Source organism: Cenococcum geophilum, assembly GCF_001692895.1.
Source record: "Cenococcum geophilum 1.58 unplaced genomic scaffold K441scaffold_49, whole genome shotgun sequence".
Lineage (NCBI taxonomy): Eukaryota > Fungi > Ascomycota > Dothideomycetes > Gloniales > Gloniaceae > Cenococcum > Cenococcum geophilum.
In genome coordinates, this window is record NW_027137607.1 from 414827 (window position 1) to 433651 (window position 18825).

Genomic DNA, 18825 nt, shown 5'->3' on the forward strand with positions numbered 1-18825 from the left:
TATATTTAGCAATAATTCTATTAGTTAGAAGAGCACTAAAGGCTCTATATTTTTACTATTTAGAGAAGCAATTAACTAGCGCTCTACTAAGTAGAAGATAGTTATAATATTAAGTACTAAGGCTAAGCTTAAGGCTCTATTAAACCAGCTACTAAATTAATTGTAACGGGACTATCTCGTTACAGTAAGGACGTCTCGGTGAAACATTCAACGATAGTGGAATTCTGTCGAAGCCTCTCGAAGCACGTGCACGTATTACGGCTACCCCTATATACCTTGACCACGTCGACCCGAACCTGTTCTGTTCCTGGTCTGAACGTCTTATTACTTACAAGATCTATATAACTTAGCTCTTAATAGAATCTTATTTCCTTTAAAGCTGCCTTAAAGTACCTTGCCCCCTTACATTAATATAGTAGCAGTGCTTCTTTTAAGATATGCGACTCTATACAAATAAGGAGCATATAATTAGCTATAATAACTTATAGACAGTTTAACTACTTACTAAGAACGGACCCCAATTAAATACAAAGCTTATTACGTAAATATTTACTAATACTAGCTTCGCTAAGAGGTTTAGAAAGGCTTAATTATAATTAAATGGGTCCTATAAGGGGACTTTATAGATAAGGGGCTATAAGGACACAATTGTAAAATAGAATAGTTTAGTAAGAGAGACAAATCCTTAAGAAGGTAAGGCCTTGGGGATTGTGGAGACTATACACTATAGGTATATACCTTTAATACGTAACTAGCGACTATCTAAGGGGCGTCTAGGGGTTATCCTAAGGGCAACCTAAGGTATCCGCAATAATATCCCTTATATTGCCCCCCCCCCTTCTTATAGTTAGCCCCTAATTGCTATTACCTTATAGTAGAGAGATTATAAGGGCTTATCCTAGAAGGGGTTTAGAACGATATTACAGAGATATTGGTATACCACTATATATTATCTATCTATTTAACCCCTACTTTAAACTTCTAAAAAACCTTAATAAGGAAAAAATATAAGTAGAGAAAAGATGTAAGAATTGCTAGGAGACCTATTAGAAGCCTACTAGAAGTATACTAGTAACTACCTAAGCTAATATAGGGATTTTTATGCAACTCTACTTCTAAGCCTTTATATTAGTCTATAATTAATTATAAGTATTATAGGTAATTTAGTGTTCTAGTATAGTTCCGCAAAATCTTTTATTATAGAATTTAACGTATAAAGCCTTAGCTTGCTATTGTCTTTAACTGCTAAAATATAGTCTATAATTCTTTCTTATAATCCTTTTCTTATAATCTCCTATATTACTAATATATTACTTCTATATTTGCTCTTAAGCTATTAAATGCGGTTAAGGTATTAATTAGTTAGTTAAAGAGACTTATCTCTTAAGATTTAGTGTATATGCTTTTAAATATAGTGGTCTTATACTGTATATTTAGTATATCTCTACTACCTAGCAAATAGGGACACTTCGCGATAGTAACTATAGCTATTATATAATTGTTAAGAACGTTTATAATATTAATCTTTAATACTATAGTATTGTTTAGATATAATTTAACCTATATATGTCTTTAATTAACGTCTTAATTGCCTTCCCTTAGCCGCGCACTTAGTTTTTATAAGAAAGTAATAGCTAAATAGCTTATATGTATGTTTTCTTTTTTTTTTTAAATAGCGCTATTATAATAGAGTTATATTGGTAAAGTTAGGGTTATTTACTAAAAGGGTATTAGAAGGTAAAGTATAAAGATACTTTACTTATTAAGCTTAATTCTTTTCCTTAATACCTTACTTTTTATTATTAACCTTTATCTAATTTTAGATGTACCTTTAATATATTATTAAGATTTTCTTCTTCTTTATTAATAATTTAATATGCCTTTTTATTCTTTTATTAACTACTTTTTTAAGTAAATTCTATAGTATATTTTAGCCCTACCTTTATATATAGAACCCTAATCTCCACTAACCTATAACTGGTGCTGGTTTTACCTAAATAATTTTACCTATACGTCTTTAAAAGACTAGAAATCTAATAATAGGATTTTAAAGGCTTATAATAAGACGCACTACGTTAGATTTAATACCTTTAGTTCTTATAATTAATATATATATACTAAAAGCGGTAGTTACATTAAGGTAAGCTTTTTCTATTTTTAATAGATTTCTATTACTAACCTCAAGCTTTAATAGCCTAGGCCTAAGTAGCGACGTTTCTTTAATATCCTTAACTACTATATCGCCTGGGCTCTCTTCTATTTAAGCGCCAATACTAAATATTAAGGTTAAATTTAAGATTATACTATAGCTATTTATACTACTTATAACTCTTAGTAAGCTAGCTAGTAACGCTTAATATAAGAGTAAGGTTAATATATTAAGGATATAGATAAGGGTAATAAAAAGAAGGTCGCTGTCTACTATAGAAAGGAGTTTGCGTATACATATTAAGTTTTAAAAGAGTATAATATAATGCGTTATTAGGTAGGTTACTTTTTAGATACCTAGCGAATAGGTAGCTAATAGTTACTATACTAAGGTCTTAGTGGTTTTGGACTATACTAGCTAGCTAACGTCTCTATTTATTTTAGACTTAAGCGTATTTTTATCAACTATAAGCTAACGCCCTAAGAGCTTTATTAGTATTAGTGTGGACCTAATATTAGTGTTACAAATAGTGATAATCTGGTAACAATTGGAGTAAAGGAGAGCTTACCGCCTTATACGGAGCCTGGGTAGACCTAAGTTAGGAAGACAAGGTATATTTAGTCTAAGCTATAAATAGAATTGGACTGATTGGAGGCTTTGTCCCAATCTGGTAAAGTCTTAACTCGTTATAGTATTTTAGAGATAATTAATTGTAAAGAAATATATAAGGTATAGTAGTAAGGTAAGATTATATTAAAAACTAACTAATAAGTTTTAGATAAAATATAACTAACTACCCTTATTTAATATAATAGATAGAGAAGCTAAAGAGCTCTTACCTTATAGTATTTTTAATAATAATTAGACGTTATAAAAGGAGTAAGATATAGTAGTAAAAAGGTGATTTTTAGTGTATTTTAACGCTCCGTTACTACAAAAAGGAGGCCTATAAGCTTTTAGAGAGCATTCGTTGGTAATAAGGAGTAGTATGTCCGTGCGCGTAGTGCACGTACCAACGGTTCACCGGGGGTCTGGATTATGAGATAAAGTGGAGCCTCTCTTCAGGTATTGGAGCAAGCGGCCGAGGTCTAGGCGATATTAGGTTAGCGCTGGTATTAGGCTCCTGCATGCTCGTTTGCTGCCGCCATCGAATTTGCCTAGATTCCCATCTTTTTCATTGAAATCCCATTCATCCCTCGTGCCCATCCTTTCTGCCGTCCGCGACATATCAAAGTTTCTGCACTCCCGGCAACAGCGCACTTTTTAAACTCGGAGAAAGCCGTTAGTAGCTTTTATAGGTAAGCCCGGTATACTTAAGAACCTAACAAGCAATTCGGGTTGCTGAAATAAACTCCCAGGTAACTCTAGGAAGCCAAGAAGCTTACATTGCCCGAATCGTTCAGTTGTTGACAACTGAATGCGAACTGAGAATCCCACTGCCAATACACAGAATTCTTGTGGGCAGGCTTTTCTGCAAAAACATCCGCTGTAGCCAGATTAACTTCCTGCCAATCACAGTCGTGTATTTCTAGCCTCAAACCACGGCATCCCGGAGCAACGGTCGGGAGGCAAGCCCTCCAACCTAGAATACACCTTTCCTGACTTTGTCTTCAACGAACTAGCCAAGTACGAAATAACTGCTAAGCCATCAGAGAAAGGCGCCATCCACGTTCACGCATTAGACTTTAAATAAATACACTTTAACGTCCGTAAACCTTAGAGCCCCAACCGAACCAACTATCTCAGGTTTAGAACTAGCAAAGCCCAACGGAAACCAGAGACACCTATAAGACTCCTACCCACTCCACCAATTCGGATGCATAATCATCCGAATAATATCATTTCAACCTCGAGTACTTGCCGGCCTAGAAGATTCAAACATGGCAGCAGAGCTTCAGATATTTATTGCTGATATTAGCCAGAGTAGTAAGCTCGACTCACCGTCACAAGAGTTAACTTCTCTTTCCCCAAAACACAGCTTATGTCCCTCCGTAATAGATACGAGAAAGGAACGGTATCGGAACGACAGTGGCTATGTCGGCTCCTACTCCGGTTCACCCAACAGCCAGAATCTCGACAATAATCTCGACTATCAATCCTCTTGGGGACCCCTTCACAACCAAGCTTTTGACCCAATCTTCTTCCGCCTAACGGATTGGCAACAATACCCCGACGCATCCACGTCACCAGCCTACTCACCACACTCCCACCGACCTAGATCGACAAAATCTTGGGAAGAGAAGAATCCGTGTGCGATAGTTGATGGAAGAATTCCGCAGAATGATGGCAATCAGCTAAATATTAGGAGAGGTTGGAGGCACAATGATCTGGACGAATATGCCGATTTAACCTCTAATCCCTGCGATCAACTAGGTACTAGAGAGCAACCTAGTCATCCTCAACTCGGTTATTTGCCGTCACCTAAGCTTGCACGTCAAAGTCAACTAGAAGAACCAACTTATACCCCACAATCAACTGAGCTCCTATCGAGCTCGAGATCACCCCAGTCCTTCCAATATGAACCCAACAGGACACCGAGACCAGCGAGTGATATCCTTGGAGATATGGAGCAACATGGTTCACAACCAGACCTTCCAGCGGATGAAACCGCCAGGCCTCCGACAACGGGAGAGGGTAATAGTAGTGCGCGGGAGGCGAGCAAGAAGCGGAAAGGCGATGAGGAGACTGACGAAGATGATGAGACACGAAAGGCGAAGCGTACGAGGGATCTTGTGAGGAATCGATTGGCAGCGAGCAAATGCCGAGCCAAGAAGAAGGAAGAAACGAGACAAACTGAAGAAAAGGCCAGAAGGCTGCAGACTGAGAACGCGCACCTAAGGGCCTGGGTAGGGCAATTGCAGGAGGAGAAACTGCACCTGATGGGCCAGGTATTAGCGCTTCCAGATTCCTCTGATACAAGAATCCGTGGTTTTCTGAATCAGAGGGCTTATCCCTTAACATGTCAATTCGGGTCCTCAGGTTATCGATAAGGATCAGCCAATCAGATCAGCTAAATTCGGTGCCCGTACGCAGGGATATGAGGCTACCATGTGTGTTTAAATCCTTCTAGTAGTCTTTGGTAGCCGGCTCTATAGTAATTCCCATATGAACAAGCACTCCGAAGTACGTGTAGAGTTCCTGCCTGCATGTTAGCTGCCATGTGCGTGGGTGTTCGACTTCCTCATCTGGCGGATAGAGCTCCGCGTGCTTGTTTATTCACTCTACAAGCTTATCCATAATCTTATCCTTAAAGGATAGTCTAAATAACTCGAAAGGATTGTGTATATCAACGTTAGAAGGGAGATTTGGTGAGCCATGGTCGTCCGAATCGTTAATATGGAGAGGTTCGAATTCGGGCAACGGCCAGGGTTCAGGGGGAGCTGTTTTCGCCGTCTTATTTGGGGGAACGTTATATCGAGTCTTCTGGACAAGATCTACATCAACTCTAGCACTATCGGGAGGCATGGTGGCGGTGTAATTGATGATTGAATTCTATAAGATTATGCGATGTATTGAGAATGTTGTTTCGCACGGACCACCTACATACTGTTAAGGGATAACTTAGTCCAATCTGGTAACTTGATGGCCCAAGGTAGTCCAGAGCGGAGCACTGCTTATAACACACGCGAAGGTGACCTTCCAGCATCCAGTACTTTCAATGTACCGACTGCTCCAGCACATTCGAGGCCCTAGCGGTTGTTGCTGGAAGGCGTACTAAACAGTCGCGTTTTTATGGCCTGCAGACGTCGGCTGCGATAATAAGGTAACAAGGCGATTTGCGGAAAATCAGGTAACGAGGCTCTCTTCGCAGGCGCTAATTTAGTTATTTTAGCCATTAGCGATGGCCGGCGGGCGTGTTGTTGTTGCTACAAAGTGTTCCAAGGTAGAGTGTATGTGCTGCTTTTTGCCTGCAATCCTTACCAAAATATCCGAACCGTGTACCACACCTTACGAAGGTTTCGCCCGAGATAGTTTAGCGGATTGGCAGAACTTCGGAAGACGTCTGGTCCCGAGATAACATCAAGGGTTGTAATCCTTAACCCGTCGGAATTCGTCATACTGTTATCGATAATAACTAGTCAATCAGAACAACCCTACCTAGCTACACGTGTTGTTTTCATTCTGGTGTTCAAGCACGGACCAACTTCTGGTAGGACGTCGGCGGGTTAAGGGCCTTTTGTATAGCGTTAGCTATTATACAGCAACGCAATAGCAAAAATCGTATGCGAAATTGAAACTAGGCGGAATATAAAGTAACAGCCACCCCAACTAGGCAGCCACCCGATCGAGCCACCCAAAATTACACTAAAATCAGCTATCTTAATAACTCTACCACCACTTAATAAATAATTATAAAATTAAGTATTTAATATTAAAAACTTAATTATTTAACTTTTAGTTTAAATTTTTTTAAAAAAACATTATATTTTAAAAAATTTAATAGTAAAAGCATAACTTTAATAGAAATAATAATAATTATATTTGAGAGGTTTATTATATTAGTAGTATAGGTATATAAGTATTTGTTTTTAAATTTTCAAAATTATTTATTAAGCGGTGGTAGAGCTATTAATATATAAAGATAGCTGATTTTGGTGTAATTTTAGGTGGCTCGATCGGGTGGCTGGCTCGTTGGGGTGGCTGTTACGTTAAAGTTTAACGCCATCTACTACGGGTGGTGCAGTCACCGGGATAATTTCAACCAAGCGGAAATCGATCTGCAAGACTCCGAACGCCGATAGCGGTAGTAAGTTCTTGGGTCTGGCTTTATAAAGTGACCTATTTGATCATTTTAGATGTTAAATTTCTGGTATTAACTACGCTATGCGCAAGTAGAAATTATCTTTTGCTCAGATGACACCTATCAAATCCCATCCAAAGCAGTGCTTACAGCGCCAGCCATTCCCCCAAGCAACATGTGGCCAGATGAAGTAAATGCACCAGCATGAACTCTTGGGAGTACCGTATATACCTCGTGAAGCCTCTCGCCTCGACGGCTATTACAAAACTCCTTATGTAGCAATATCCATCACCTGAAGCCTCCTGTATATCTGCTCTTAAGTAGCTTGCATAAATCATAACTTCACGGTCAATTTCTCCAGAATCTTCCTCATACCATCCCCTCCCTCCTTCCCCTGCTCACCCAAGTTGCTCTCCAGCTCATCCACTATCTTGCTCGCCTTATCTCCGAGCTCATTGATGCACTTTCTGCTATACTCGAAACTGCCAACGCGCTCCATGTAGCTGACAGCATACTTCTTGACCTCCTCGTCGGCGGTTTTCTGCTTCAGGATGTTGATGAGGACGAGGTTGGAGGGGTCGGACCGGATGGCGTAGATGATAGGGAAGGAGAATTTGCCCTCAGTCAGGTCTTCGCAGAAACCTTTGGCGGCGGTGTAGGTGGGGGAGAGGTTGAGGTGGTCGTCGAGGATTTGGAAAAGGAGGCCGATGGTATTGACGAGGGGGACGCAGTCGCTACCGAGTTGTACTGTTAGAGTGGTTTTTGTACTGCGCGGGGTAAGGGGCATGACTGGAATTGTGAGAAGGGGGTGGAAGGGCGACTGTACATGTTGCTGCTGCTGTCCGCCTGCATCAACTTGATGGCGAGCCTGAAAAGCCCTCCGGTCTTGTTCCCAACCATTTCCAGGTAGTCTGCTTCTGAGGGACAGGTTAGAGAATCTCGCCAGTAGAGATCCATGCCTTGGCCTCGGTGCAGGTTCAAGAGCTCTTCTGTGAATATTTCTATCATTTTCGGATTCGAGAGCTTGGAGAGTTCACGGAGAGCGAGGAAGTAGACGTAGTTTGCACTATTGATGACTTGTGCTGTGCCAAAGATGCTGTTGGCGACTGGGACACCGCGGCGGAGGACAGAAGAATCCTCCACGTCATCAACCCTATGGAAGGAAATCCGTATTAGCTTTGGGGGTCTGAGGTGTTCTGCAGCTTGAAAGAATCAGGCATACAGTAACGAGGCTGTGTGCAACATTCCCACGACTTTGGTTATGATCTCCAAGCTCTCCGCAGGTACATTCAGCCATTCGTTGAACGCTGCAATGAGTTGTGACCTTATATCCTTTCCTGGGTGACCATATAAATAATCGTAGGGGCCGAGCAGTATCTTCTCCTTCTCTTCTGACCACGTAGCCTGTTTTTGGTGTATCAGGTCATCACCAATTCCCATAAGTGGATCCGGGGGAGGGGTCGACATAGACGCTGGGTGTGAATGGGTATGAGATACAGTAAGAGTATGCTTTTTGCCCTGAGCTATCCAATCGATCTCAGGAAGAGGACGGAGGACAGGTTTAACACTCGAGACATGTGGGCCGTTTGTCACGATGCCATGCGAGCTTGTGCGGGGCGGAATAACATTGGGTGATTTTAGGTTGTCGGAAACCATATTTGCGGGGCCGAAGGGTTTCAAGCCAGTTGACTCGTATTTAAAGTGAATGTTAAGCTTCGGGGAATCGTCCAAAAAGCTCGGTGTACTCCGAGTGAGGCTATTCACGCGCGCCTTATTGCCTTAGATATTTCGCAACGGACCGCGCAGAAGACTTCCGGTGCATCAAATATGGCTGTGATGGAGGTTTATGATAATCATTGTCGGTTTATTGGGGAGGTGAGACGGCGATGATAAAAATAATGTTGCCACCTGGGGTGAGAGAGGGACCTGAACTCGTACTGGGCATGATGAACAGGGTGGTTACGTAGCGGCGCGCGCTGTTTTCACATGATTGTTTGAGGTGGGGCACTTTCGCGATACCCTTGCCCTCGCCACAGGGCTTGCCCTTACCCTTGCTTGCTGCGACAGCAATACGGGATCTGACACAGCTCGGCGGCTCGTGCAATGTCATACCTGGTTCAAAATATTCGTGCTCAGCAATTCCGAAGCCCGATTATTCTCTTTATCTGATTATAACCTGCGTATCGATCTGAGATGTACGTCTAGACCGCCTATCATAGGCCCACATCTGAATCGATCTTTTTATGCTCACCAGTACCTATTTGCCGGTCAGAGGGAAACCACAGCGTCTGCTGCAGCTAAAGATGCACGCCTGAAGTTAGGTTCACGGAATGTTCCTCTCCTTCCCCGCTATCAAAGCTAGCAGCTGTTCAAGAAGAAAAGGATTGGCCTCCCAGTCATGTCCTGCATCGTGTTCAATTTGGTTATGTAGGACCTGGGATTTGGACAGCCGATATGCGTTATGCAAAGCGGATGGGCGAAAATGATTGACCGGAATGTGGAAAAATCCCGGACATGGTGCTGTTTCTCTCAACTAGGGGTCCTACCAATCGTGAACTGACTCAGTGTTAGAAAACGCTTTGAAAAAATAAAACGGTTAATTTCTCTGGAAATCACACGTCCTTTTCCTTGGCATTGCCTGACAGTGATTTTACTCTTGCAATTTCCTCACAGCCAGTCAAGCAACAGAGTTATATTATTGCATTCACAAGTTATCATACTGAAATCCCTATGCTAGACCTAATATCCAGAGAAACCTGCCGGAAGTGCGCTGAAATCCACCACCAGGACATGAGGACTTGCAAATGCTCAGATAAGAGAAATATACCATTCGTATCATCATTATTGGTAAGGGGGTAGTCAGGCAGGCTCGATGACGTGCACGTGACAGTGCACAGGCCACCTTGTAGATATATTCTCGAGCGATCGAGCTCCATAGATTCTCCTTCACAGAGCCTCTCATATATATATTCCGCTTCACGCCTAGTTAGTGATCTGACAATCATGATTCATCGGATATCGCTCACTATCTTATAGACTTTTTAGATTTCTTGGGCTTCTTCTTCAACGAACGCTTCTCCGCCACACCTCCCAATAGCTTCCTCAACTCGTCTCTGAAAGCCTCTAGATCGTGTTGCGGCCCTCTTCCTTCCAGCTCTTCCCTTCGCGTCGTCCTGGAATATCTTTGCCAGTTGCCTTCTAACACCTCGATCAACTCAACCGCAGCATCCTTCTTCCCCTTGGCTGTACCAACAGCCTCAAGCCAATGGAATCCGTCACGGTAGATCTGTCTCGCGACCCTCTGCGGTCCCCCTCCCCCCGCAATATGAGTGTCAAAATGCAACCGCTTGAGGTTGACAGCCTCAGCTAACATAGTGAGTCCTGGGTGATTAAGTGCTTTGTGTGACTTTGTGCGGCCCCAACTCCGGATTGAGATAGTCTCGAGCAGACTGCGAGTTTTAGGATTCAGGTTTGCCATGAAGGCATGCAGCGCCGTAGTATCCTCAAGCATGAACGTGTTACTGTAGAGGATCGGCAAGGCTTCAGAGTAGATCTGGCGGTTCGTGGCGAGGAGAGCGGTCGCCAAATTGGGAACAGCTTTGGGTGTCTCTTTTTCTCCAGGATTAGAAAAGGCCACGTACCCACGCCTGTGCCGAATGGTGGGGTAGTTGGAACGAGGTAGTTGGTTAGAAGGAGCGAGCTCGACAACACGGCGGTAGTTCTTAGTTTTGGAGACTAGGTAGATACCGTTCTCCTCGGTGAGAGCAAGGGCGTAGATGGCGTTGCGGAGCTCCGCTGGGAGGGATAGAAAGGGGAAGATCTTGCGTTTGGGAAGAGGTCTGGAGCTTTTGGGTGTCCTTTTCGATTTCTGATAAATGTGTTAGAGGCATACGAAAAGTTATCGATTGGACTCAAGCTGAACCTTGCTCGGGCGGGATCCTGCAGTTGAATCGTCTGACTCATACCGATCACTGTCTTCGGAGTAGCCTTCATAATAGGAGATTTGAGGCCTCTTGCGCTTTGAGTAAGGCGATATGGCAACCTGAGTTTCAGCCATTGCGGGTGCGCGGAAGTAGGTATGCAAGAAGAGGTAAGATTTCGGTGTTAACTGAAGAATTAATACCTCAATGGCAAATTAAAGTACGCGTGATGAGAGAGAACACGTTCAAGGTGCGAACTCATGTGCCTTAAGTAAAGGGCTATGAACTGTTTGACTTATGGAGGATTAGCACAGGCAGCCGTCAGGCAGCAACCTTGAAAAGGCTTAGTACGAGGGACGGCCTTAGCATCACCTACATGTAAGGCGCCGGCAAAAAGTACTGTCGCTTGCAAAAGATCGGTAAAAATCGCCAAGCCGCACGACGCGCATCGCCCCCTCCATCAGAATACAATACCCCCTTATAGTCCTACCAATATAGCTCTATTCTAGGGCTATAAAATAAGCCCTTATTTATATAATTTAAGGCTGTTTGGTACAGTTACAGGGGGTGCTTATTTTCTAGGAATAGAGTGATTAGATTAGTCAGCGCAGAGCCTCAATTTAAGTTTTATAGCCACCCTATATAATTCCACCAATATTAATCCAATTTATATATATAGAGCTGTATTAGTGGGGCTATAAGGGGTAGATTGTTTTAATAAGAAGATGATGTAGTACTGCGGCTTGGCGATTTTTACTAACATTTCTAAAACGGCAGTACACTCCCTATAGCCCCACCAATATAGCTCTATATTAGTGGGCTTATAGGGGGTAGCTATAAAACTTAAATAGAGGCTCTACGCTAACTAATTTAATCACTCTATTCCTAGAAATAAGTACCCCCTATAACTTTATTAAAATAGCCCTAAGTTATAATATACGCATCGTTAGTACCCCCTAACAAAAATTTCAACCCAAGTTTATAAGTAATAAGCCAATTAATTAACTTAAAGCCTTAATGTAGAGCTTTATTATATAGACTTTAATTAATATATATAGCGATAAGGTTTTCTAGGGGGAGATCCCCTAGGACCCCCTTATATAGAGCTTTTACTTAATTTAGAAGTAGTAATCAGATTAAGGCGCCTTAGTTACTATTAGGTAAGGATCTACTATAGTAGCAAAGACGCCTTAGTTACTACTAGGTAAAGATTTACTATAATAACTAGAACGCCCTACTTAAACTAGACTTAATAATTATACTGGTTACGGATCTAGTATATATTTAGACTATAGAGCTTTAATATAGAGCCCTCTACGAAGGCGGCGGTAAAAAGTATTCGGACACCGATACTTAGCGAGAAAACCCCACTAAATTTTGACTTTTTTTCGCGCCAATACTATAAAAACGCACTCTACTTCTCCACTTAGTTAATACCTAATAGAATGGGTCCTTACACTTCTGATGTTAGAAAAGCTCAATATTTAACATATCGTGAGTGTGGAAAGTCTGGAAGAGAGGCAGCAAAGCTCTGTAACCTTATAAAATTAACAGCCGCCGATATATGGAAACGATCTCTTGAAGTTAAAGAAGAGCGCCTTGCTGCTAGCCTCCTATCTCCTAAAATCGAAGATCTAGTTTCTGTAAAGAAGAAGAGCGGAAGACCTTTAGTTTTATTAGTTAACGACGTTATAGAGATCTTTAAGGCTTGCACACTTAATAAGGAGAATTATAAGAAATAGCAATACTACGTCGCTGTAAAGAAAGGCTTTAAAGCTTACAGAAGAACGATTAAGACCTGACTTTAAGCATAAAACCTACACCAATTAAAACCTATAAAGAAGCTTGCTTTAATAGATATACAGAAGGTATAGAGATACAAGATTGCGCTCTTAAGGAAGAATTGGGGACATAAATGTTACGGACGCTTTAAGTACGATGTTACGACTACTAGGGGAAGAGTTGGAAGAAGCTAGTTGGTTGATTTAAGCACGGTTTAGGATGGAACCGATAGAACTATGTGACGAGGAATGGTAACTAAGGTTATATAATATAATCTATATAATCTATTATAGAGTAGATAGAGCATGTGTATATTATATATAAGAAGGATTTTATAGGAGTACGGTTGTGTATTTAAGGACCCTTAGTCCCTACTTAGATAGTTCCTTCCTTATATAACGGAACCTTGTAGTAAGAACTACAATGGGTTCTGTTAATAGGCTAGGTGTGTAGGAAATATAAAGACAGTAGTTAACAACGTAATAATAACTGGTGGAGTGGTTGCCTAATAGATTAACTCTAATTATATTCTAAGAATTACTATAAGGAAGGAACTATCTAGGTAGGGACTGAGGGTCCTTAAATACATAACTGTACTCCTATAAAATCCTTCTTATATGTAATATACGTCTTATCTATATTAAACGTAACGTCCCTTACGTTTAACGTAGATAATACGTCCAACCATTATATAACTCGCTTACTATTCTTTATTATATAGTTCTATAGGTTCCATTCTGGTCCGTGCCTATATTAACTAACTAGCTTCTTCTAACTCTTCTCTAAGTAGTTATAATATTATACTTAAAGTGTTTGTAACACCATCTCCCTCCTCTTTATCTTTGTCCTTAAAGATACCTAATATCTCTAAGTTATTTACTAGAGGTGTAATGTCCGTCTGATTAATTTAGTTAATATTATTACTTATAATGCCTAAAGCAATCTTGTCTCTTTTCTAGGTTAAGCGTTACCTTTGTACTGTTTCTTTGATACTATTATTAGGTAAAGTAATGGCGATCCCTTACTCCCGTTGTATAAAAGAGGGGTTAAGTTATATTATAATTGCGAGTCCTTCCGGTTGCTAACCCTCCTCTTGCTTTAAATGCACTTATACTAATATGCGTTTATTATATAACGTTCGTTCTACATCTAATGCTAAGTATGCGCGTCCTATTACTCTTAATAGTTGTTTAGTTCCTTTAGTAATCTGTTATAGGGTCTTGTGTTTAATCTGCTGCTATAAAGCTTAATGGTAAACTAGTCTCTGTACTGCTTGAGGTTTAATATACCTTAAAAGAGTCCGCACGCGTTTTTAAAGCTTAGCGTCTAGCTTACGCTTATCTTTAGCGTTTAGAACAGGTCTATGAGAAAGTTTGTTTAAAGAAGTGGAAGCTTGTTTAATAAGGTCTGTAGGAACTAGGTAATAAGAGAACTGGCTCTCCTCCTATAGCGCGGGAAATAACTCTAAATAGTTTAGCAGTTGCTCCTCCTGTGTCCCCCTTAGGTGGCTTATTCTTTGGCGATTTTTTCTTATTAATATTGCCTGACCTTTTTTCTTCTAATACTCCTATACCTTTTCTATAGCGTTCTTTAAGTTTTCTAGTAGCTCCTAGGTAGTCTTATTGTAGCCTATCCACTTAACCTTGTACTATATTTTATTATTAACGTCCTTATAACTAATAATCCTTAAAACTTACTATTTGTCCTCTTCCTGTCCTTTATATATGTCCGCTTTATAAACTAGTGGCTTAATATTTCCGTATGCTGGCTTTAGTATTATAATATGCTGTATAGGGTAGATTCTTATTTTGGCTGGTAGGTTTAGTTTAAATGTAACCGGTAAAATCCTCTATATAATTTTAAAAGGTCCTAGTCTAACGTGGTTTAACTTTTTACTTAGTCGTTAACTTTTAAAATTTTTGTATAGTAGCTATACTCTATCTCCCTCCTTAAGATCTGGTCCCTTAGATCTCTTAGTATTATAGTACCTTTTTATTCTTTCTTATACTGCTTTAGCTGTTTCCATAAGATTTATATAAAGATTTATTAATATCTCTATCCTTTATTTAGCTGTGCTACTTATTTTCTTTGCTTAACGTAGCGATAATAAGGTCCTTGGCTTATATCTATAATTCGCCTTAAATAGTAACGTACCTATTTCTTCTTGTGGTGTTATATTATATGTAAATTATATAACTAGTAATAGCGATACCTAATTGTTTTATACGTAATTAATATAATGCCTTAGATACTGCTTTAGTGTCTAGTTTAATCTTTCCGTTTAATTGTCTATCTGTGGGTAATATATAGTAGAAGTTACTGCTTAAACTCCTTGCTTCGCCAAGAATACCTCCCAGAATGCTGTTATAAATCTTAAATCTCTATCCGATATGATTTTGCTTAGTACTCTATGTCTTATAAATACTTCCTTAATATAGATTCTAGCGACATCTTTCGCTAAGATTTCTTCTAAATATGCTATAAAGTATCCCTACTTTATAAGCTTGTCTACTATTACTAAGATTGCGTTATAATCTTGTCTGGTAATAGGATTTTTTAACTTTAGTAACTTAATAATAAAGTCCTATAATATGACCTCCTATGGTCTCTTTGGTGTTTTAATAGGTTATAGCCTCCTATACGGCTTATACCTTATTGGTTTATTCCTTTAGTAATCTAGATACTTCTTAGTAACCCTCTTAGCTATCCTTTAGATTCTGTTAATAATATACTCCTCCTAGAGTCTTAATACTAAGCCTGTAGCTCTGTTGTGTCCTTAAGTTAGTCCTTTATAAAAATCCTCTATAAACTGTTCTGCTATGCTTCTTAGGATATACTTTACTTCTTAATTTTTGTATATGTCTAACTATAGATTTTTTAGCTGTGCTTTTAGAATCCTTTGTACCTAAAAGCTTTCTAATATCTTATAGACTTTCTCTAACTTACTCTCTTAAGTTGCTGCGATTTTTAGATAATTGTACCTAATTAATCTATTAGTGTCTTTTCGCAATAGAGCCCCTAATGGCCTTTTATTGTTTTGTAGTTTAGCCTTTTAACTTAATGCATCGGCTCGCGTGTTGTCTGTACCCTTAGTATGCTAAATTTCAAAATAATATTCTGTAAGTATCTCTGCCTATCTAACCTGTCTTTAGTTAAGTTCCTTTATTATTAGGAATCCCATTAGGTTCTTATAATCTATTTTAACTATAAATGGTTTTTCTATGCCTTATAAGAATGATCTCTATTTCTTTAGTGCTGTAACTATACCTAATAACTCCTTGTTGTAGATGTTATAGTTTAACTCTAGTAGTGTTATCTTCCGACTATAATATGCTACTAGATGCCATCTATCTAGATACCTTTGTATAAAATACGCTCCTAGTATAAAGTCTAATATATCTGTTTCTATAACCGTCTCTAGTCCTAGTTAATAGATCTTAAGAATTAGCTCTTAGGTAAATAACTCTTTGATTTTCTTAAAGAGTCCTTACTATTCCTCTCCCTATGCCTATGGTTCTTCTTTCTTTATTAATTGCGTAAGTGGTTTAATATCTTTTAACCACTATGCTATAAACCTTCTGTAGTAATTACAAAACCCTAGAAACGATCTTAACTACGTAATATTCTTTAGTTCTTGCTAATTCACTATAGCCTTAATTTTCTTTAGATCTATGCTGAGTTAGCTTAGTTTAATGATAAATCTAACGAAATTGGTCTTCCTAGTGAAGAACTTGCATTTCTTAATTGCTACTAGTATCTATTCTTCTTATAGTCTTCTTAAGACCTATTTAATGTGTTCCTTGTGTTCTTCCTTAGTTATTAAGTAGATAATGATGTTATTAAGGTATACTATAATAAATTTATCCAAGTGTTCTCCTAATATATTGTTAATATGTTTCTAGAACGTTGCTAGTGCGTTTATAAGCCTAAATTATATAACTAATAGCTTATATAGTTCTTCCTTTGACCTAAAGGCTGCCTTCTATTTATTGCCTTCCTTAATCCTGATTTAATGGTACGCCTATCTTAGATCTATCTTTATAAAGATTTGCGTATTACCTATCTTGTCTTAGATTTTACTAATTAAGGGTAAAGGATACCTATCTTTCCTAGTAATGCTGTTTAACTGTCTATAGTCGATACATAGCCTTAGTTTGCCATTTTTTTTTGGTATGAATAGTACTGGATAACCCGCTGATGACTGTGATGGTCTAATATATCCCTTTTATAAGTTTTCTTAGATAAACTTTTTTAATGCTCTACCTTCTTCTTTGGTAAGCTTATAGATTAAAAAGAACCTTAGACTTATTCCTGGTTCCAATTCTATTTTATAGTCCTATGCTATATACTCTGATAGCTTTTTGCTTTTAGGTGACTATAGTTTCTTGCCATACTTATAGTATCTTTTTGGTATATAGCTTAGCCCCTTTTCTATTTCTTTATAGGTTGCTCCTACTTAGTACTATACCGTCTTGGCTTGTTGTTATATTTTATAGCGTTAAGTATCTTTAATATCGACCTGACCTGTAATCTAATTAATCTTTGGATTATATTCCTGTAACTAAGGCATTCCTAATACTGCCTCATTATTCCCTAATGGTAATATGTTAAAAGATATCTTAATTTGTTTTCCTTTAATAGTTAGCTAAATAGGTCCTGTTTTAAGATTAATAATACCTCCTCCGTAGGCTATTGGATCTCCTAAAATTGTTACTAATAGGTAAGGATATTCCTTCTGTCTGTGTAGTAACCCTATTTTTTTAACTGCTGCTAGCAAGATATAGTTCCTTATTACTCCACTATCTATTAGTGCCTTAAACTGTTAATCTTGCTACTTAACTTATAAATTTAGATGTTGTCCTTAAATTCCTTTAAGGGTCTAAGGCTCTACTACTGGCTCCCTTTGGTTCTATAGGCCTCTACTTTTCCTAACTATTAGCTGCTAGATCCTATCTATACTTGGTCTAACTTAGGCTAATACTTAGTTTGTTTCTTGTCTTTAATATACTATAGATAGGTGTTCTCTGGATATTCCCACTATTGTTATCCGTCTAGGTATTCTTCTATAAGGAATTTTTCTAGTTAAAGTGTTAAGTCCCCTTATTCTTAAACTTCTACTAGGTGCTAACTATATATATACTTGGCGTTTTAATATTTCGCCTCGTCCGTCATCTAATATATCCTCATTAGATACTTCTGATTTTTGTCCTTTGGTGCTTTATATATATTGCACGCATTATCCACGTATGCTATCTACGATAGTATATAATATGCCTAATGTCTTAGGTTAACTTTTGGCTTATTCTCGTCCTTAAGTTTAAACCTTTCTTATGTTGATCTAAGTGTTATAACCTTGTTTATAGGTACTAAGATATGCCTTTTACTTCTCTAGTCCTCTAATTGCTCCTCTAGATCCTTTAATGTTATAATTAAGGCTCCCTTAATGTGAGTTATAGCCTTCTTTATAATTAGGTGGTTTTGGATAACTTTCTTGTCTAACTATATATAGAAATTCTCCTACTTATTGTTGTGTCGTTGCCTATACTACTTTTAGTATAGCTATTTAAGTGTATATGGCTTATTTGTAAGGAAATATCTCTTTATTACTGCGTTGTGATAGCCTTTGGTATATTGTTTCTTAAACCTAATAGGGATCCCTAGATCCTCTTCTTATTCTAGTTTAGTAAGCCACTTAGCTCTTAGTGTGCCTATTCTAGGCCTATTAGTGATTTTTTATACTAGCGCTCTGTCCCTTATACGTCCTAATATGCTAGATCTCTTATCTAGTTTCTATTCTTACTATAAGGTAATTCTTACTCTAAATTCCTCTATAGTTTCCTTTATGTTGCGTTTTACGAGTAGATTTTTAAAGTCTTTGTACTTCTTAATCTTAGTATTAACTTTTTAATTTTTAGGCTAAATACTATGTTCCCCTAGTAAGTCCTCTAGGTATATATATCTGTCTCCTAGTCTAATTACTGTTTGTGTTATAGATTCTCTAATCTATAAAGAAGCTCCTTGCCTCTTACTTATAGGTGTCCTAATTCGTACTCTAAATTCTTAATTCCTTAGATTCTTTAATTCTAAGCTTACTTCTGTCTTAAGCTTAGCTCTAGCCTTAGTCTAACTAGGCTTTACTAGTGTCCTTGTTTTGTCTTAAGAGTCCTAGATCTTACTTATTTTATCTTAAGAATCTTATGCTGTTGGGAATTCTTATCCCGAGCTTATTCGTA

At 38.6% G+C, this 18825-nt stretch overlaps 3 protein-coding genes across 3 annotated transcripts; 1 reads left to right on the plus strand and 2 right to left on the minus strand.

The window, feature by feature from the left end:
* Positions 1-3809: 3809 nt before the first annotated feature.
* K441DRAFT_666539 (uncharacterized protein) lies at positions 3810-5209 on the plus strand. Its single transcript, XM_067649674.1, has one exon. The coding sequence runs from the start codon at positions 4030-4032 to the stop codon at positions 5137-5139; it is 1110 nt and encodes a 369-aa protein (XP_067499641.1). The 5' UTR covers positions 3810-4029; the 3' UTR covers positions 5140-5209.
* A 1699-nt stretch (positions 5210-6908) lies between these two features.
* On the minus strand, positions 6909-8817 carry K441DRAFT_666540 (terpenoid synthase). Its single transcript, XM_067649675.1, has 3 exons — positions 8113-8817; positions 7717-8043; positions 6909-7624 (listed from the first exon to the last, which is right to left on the minus strand). The coding sequence occupies exons 1-3, from the start codon at positions 8544-8546 to the stop codon at positions 7225-7227; spliced, it is 1161 nt and encodes a 386-aa protein (XP_067499642.1). The 5' UTR covers positions 8547-8817; the 3' UTR covers positions 6909-7224.
* A 754-nt stretch (positions 8818-9571) lies between these two features.
* K441DRAFT_666541 (uncharacterized protein) lies at positions 9572-11101 on the minus strand. Its single transcript, XM_067649676.1, has 3 exons — positions 10813-11101; positions 9917-10758; positions 9572-9864 (listed from the first exon to the last, which is right to left on the minus strand). The coding sequence occupies exons 1-3, from the start codon at positions 10945-10947 to the stop codon at positions 9849-9851; spliced, it is 993 nt and encodes a 330-aa protein (XP_067499643.1). The 5' UTR covers positions 10948-11101; the 3' UTR covers positions 9572-9848.
* Positions 11102-18825: the final 7724 nt, after the last annotated feature.

Bases quoted from the DNA above. Each gene is read 5' to 3' on its own strand.
- K441DRAFT_666539 (XM_067649674.1), top strand. From the start codon at position 4,030: ATGGCAGCAGAGCTTCAGATATTTATTGCTGATATTAGCCAGAGTAGT.
- K441DRAFT_666540 (XM_067649675.1), bottom strand. From the start codon at position 8,546: ATGGTTTCCGACAACCTAAAATCACCCAATGTTATTCCGCCCCGCACA. The intron at 8,044-8,112 runs GTATGCCTGATT...TTCCTTCCATAG, and splicing joins TTGCACACAGCCTCGTTACT to GGTTGATGACGTGGAGGATT. The intron at 7,625-7,716 runs GTACAGTCGCCC...ACAACTCGGTAG, and splicing joins GCGGACAGCAGCAGCAACAT to CGACTGCGTCCCCCTCGTCA.
- K441DRAFT_666541 (XM_067649676.1), bottom strand. From the start codon at position 10,947: ATGGCTGAAACTCAGGTTGCCATATCGCCTTACTCAAAGCGCAAGAGG. The intron at 10,759-10,812 runs GTTCAGCTTGAG...CACATTTATCAG, and splicing joins CAGGATCCCGCCCGAGCAAG to AAATCGAAAAGGACACCCAA.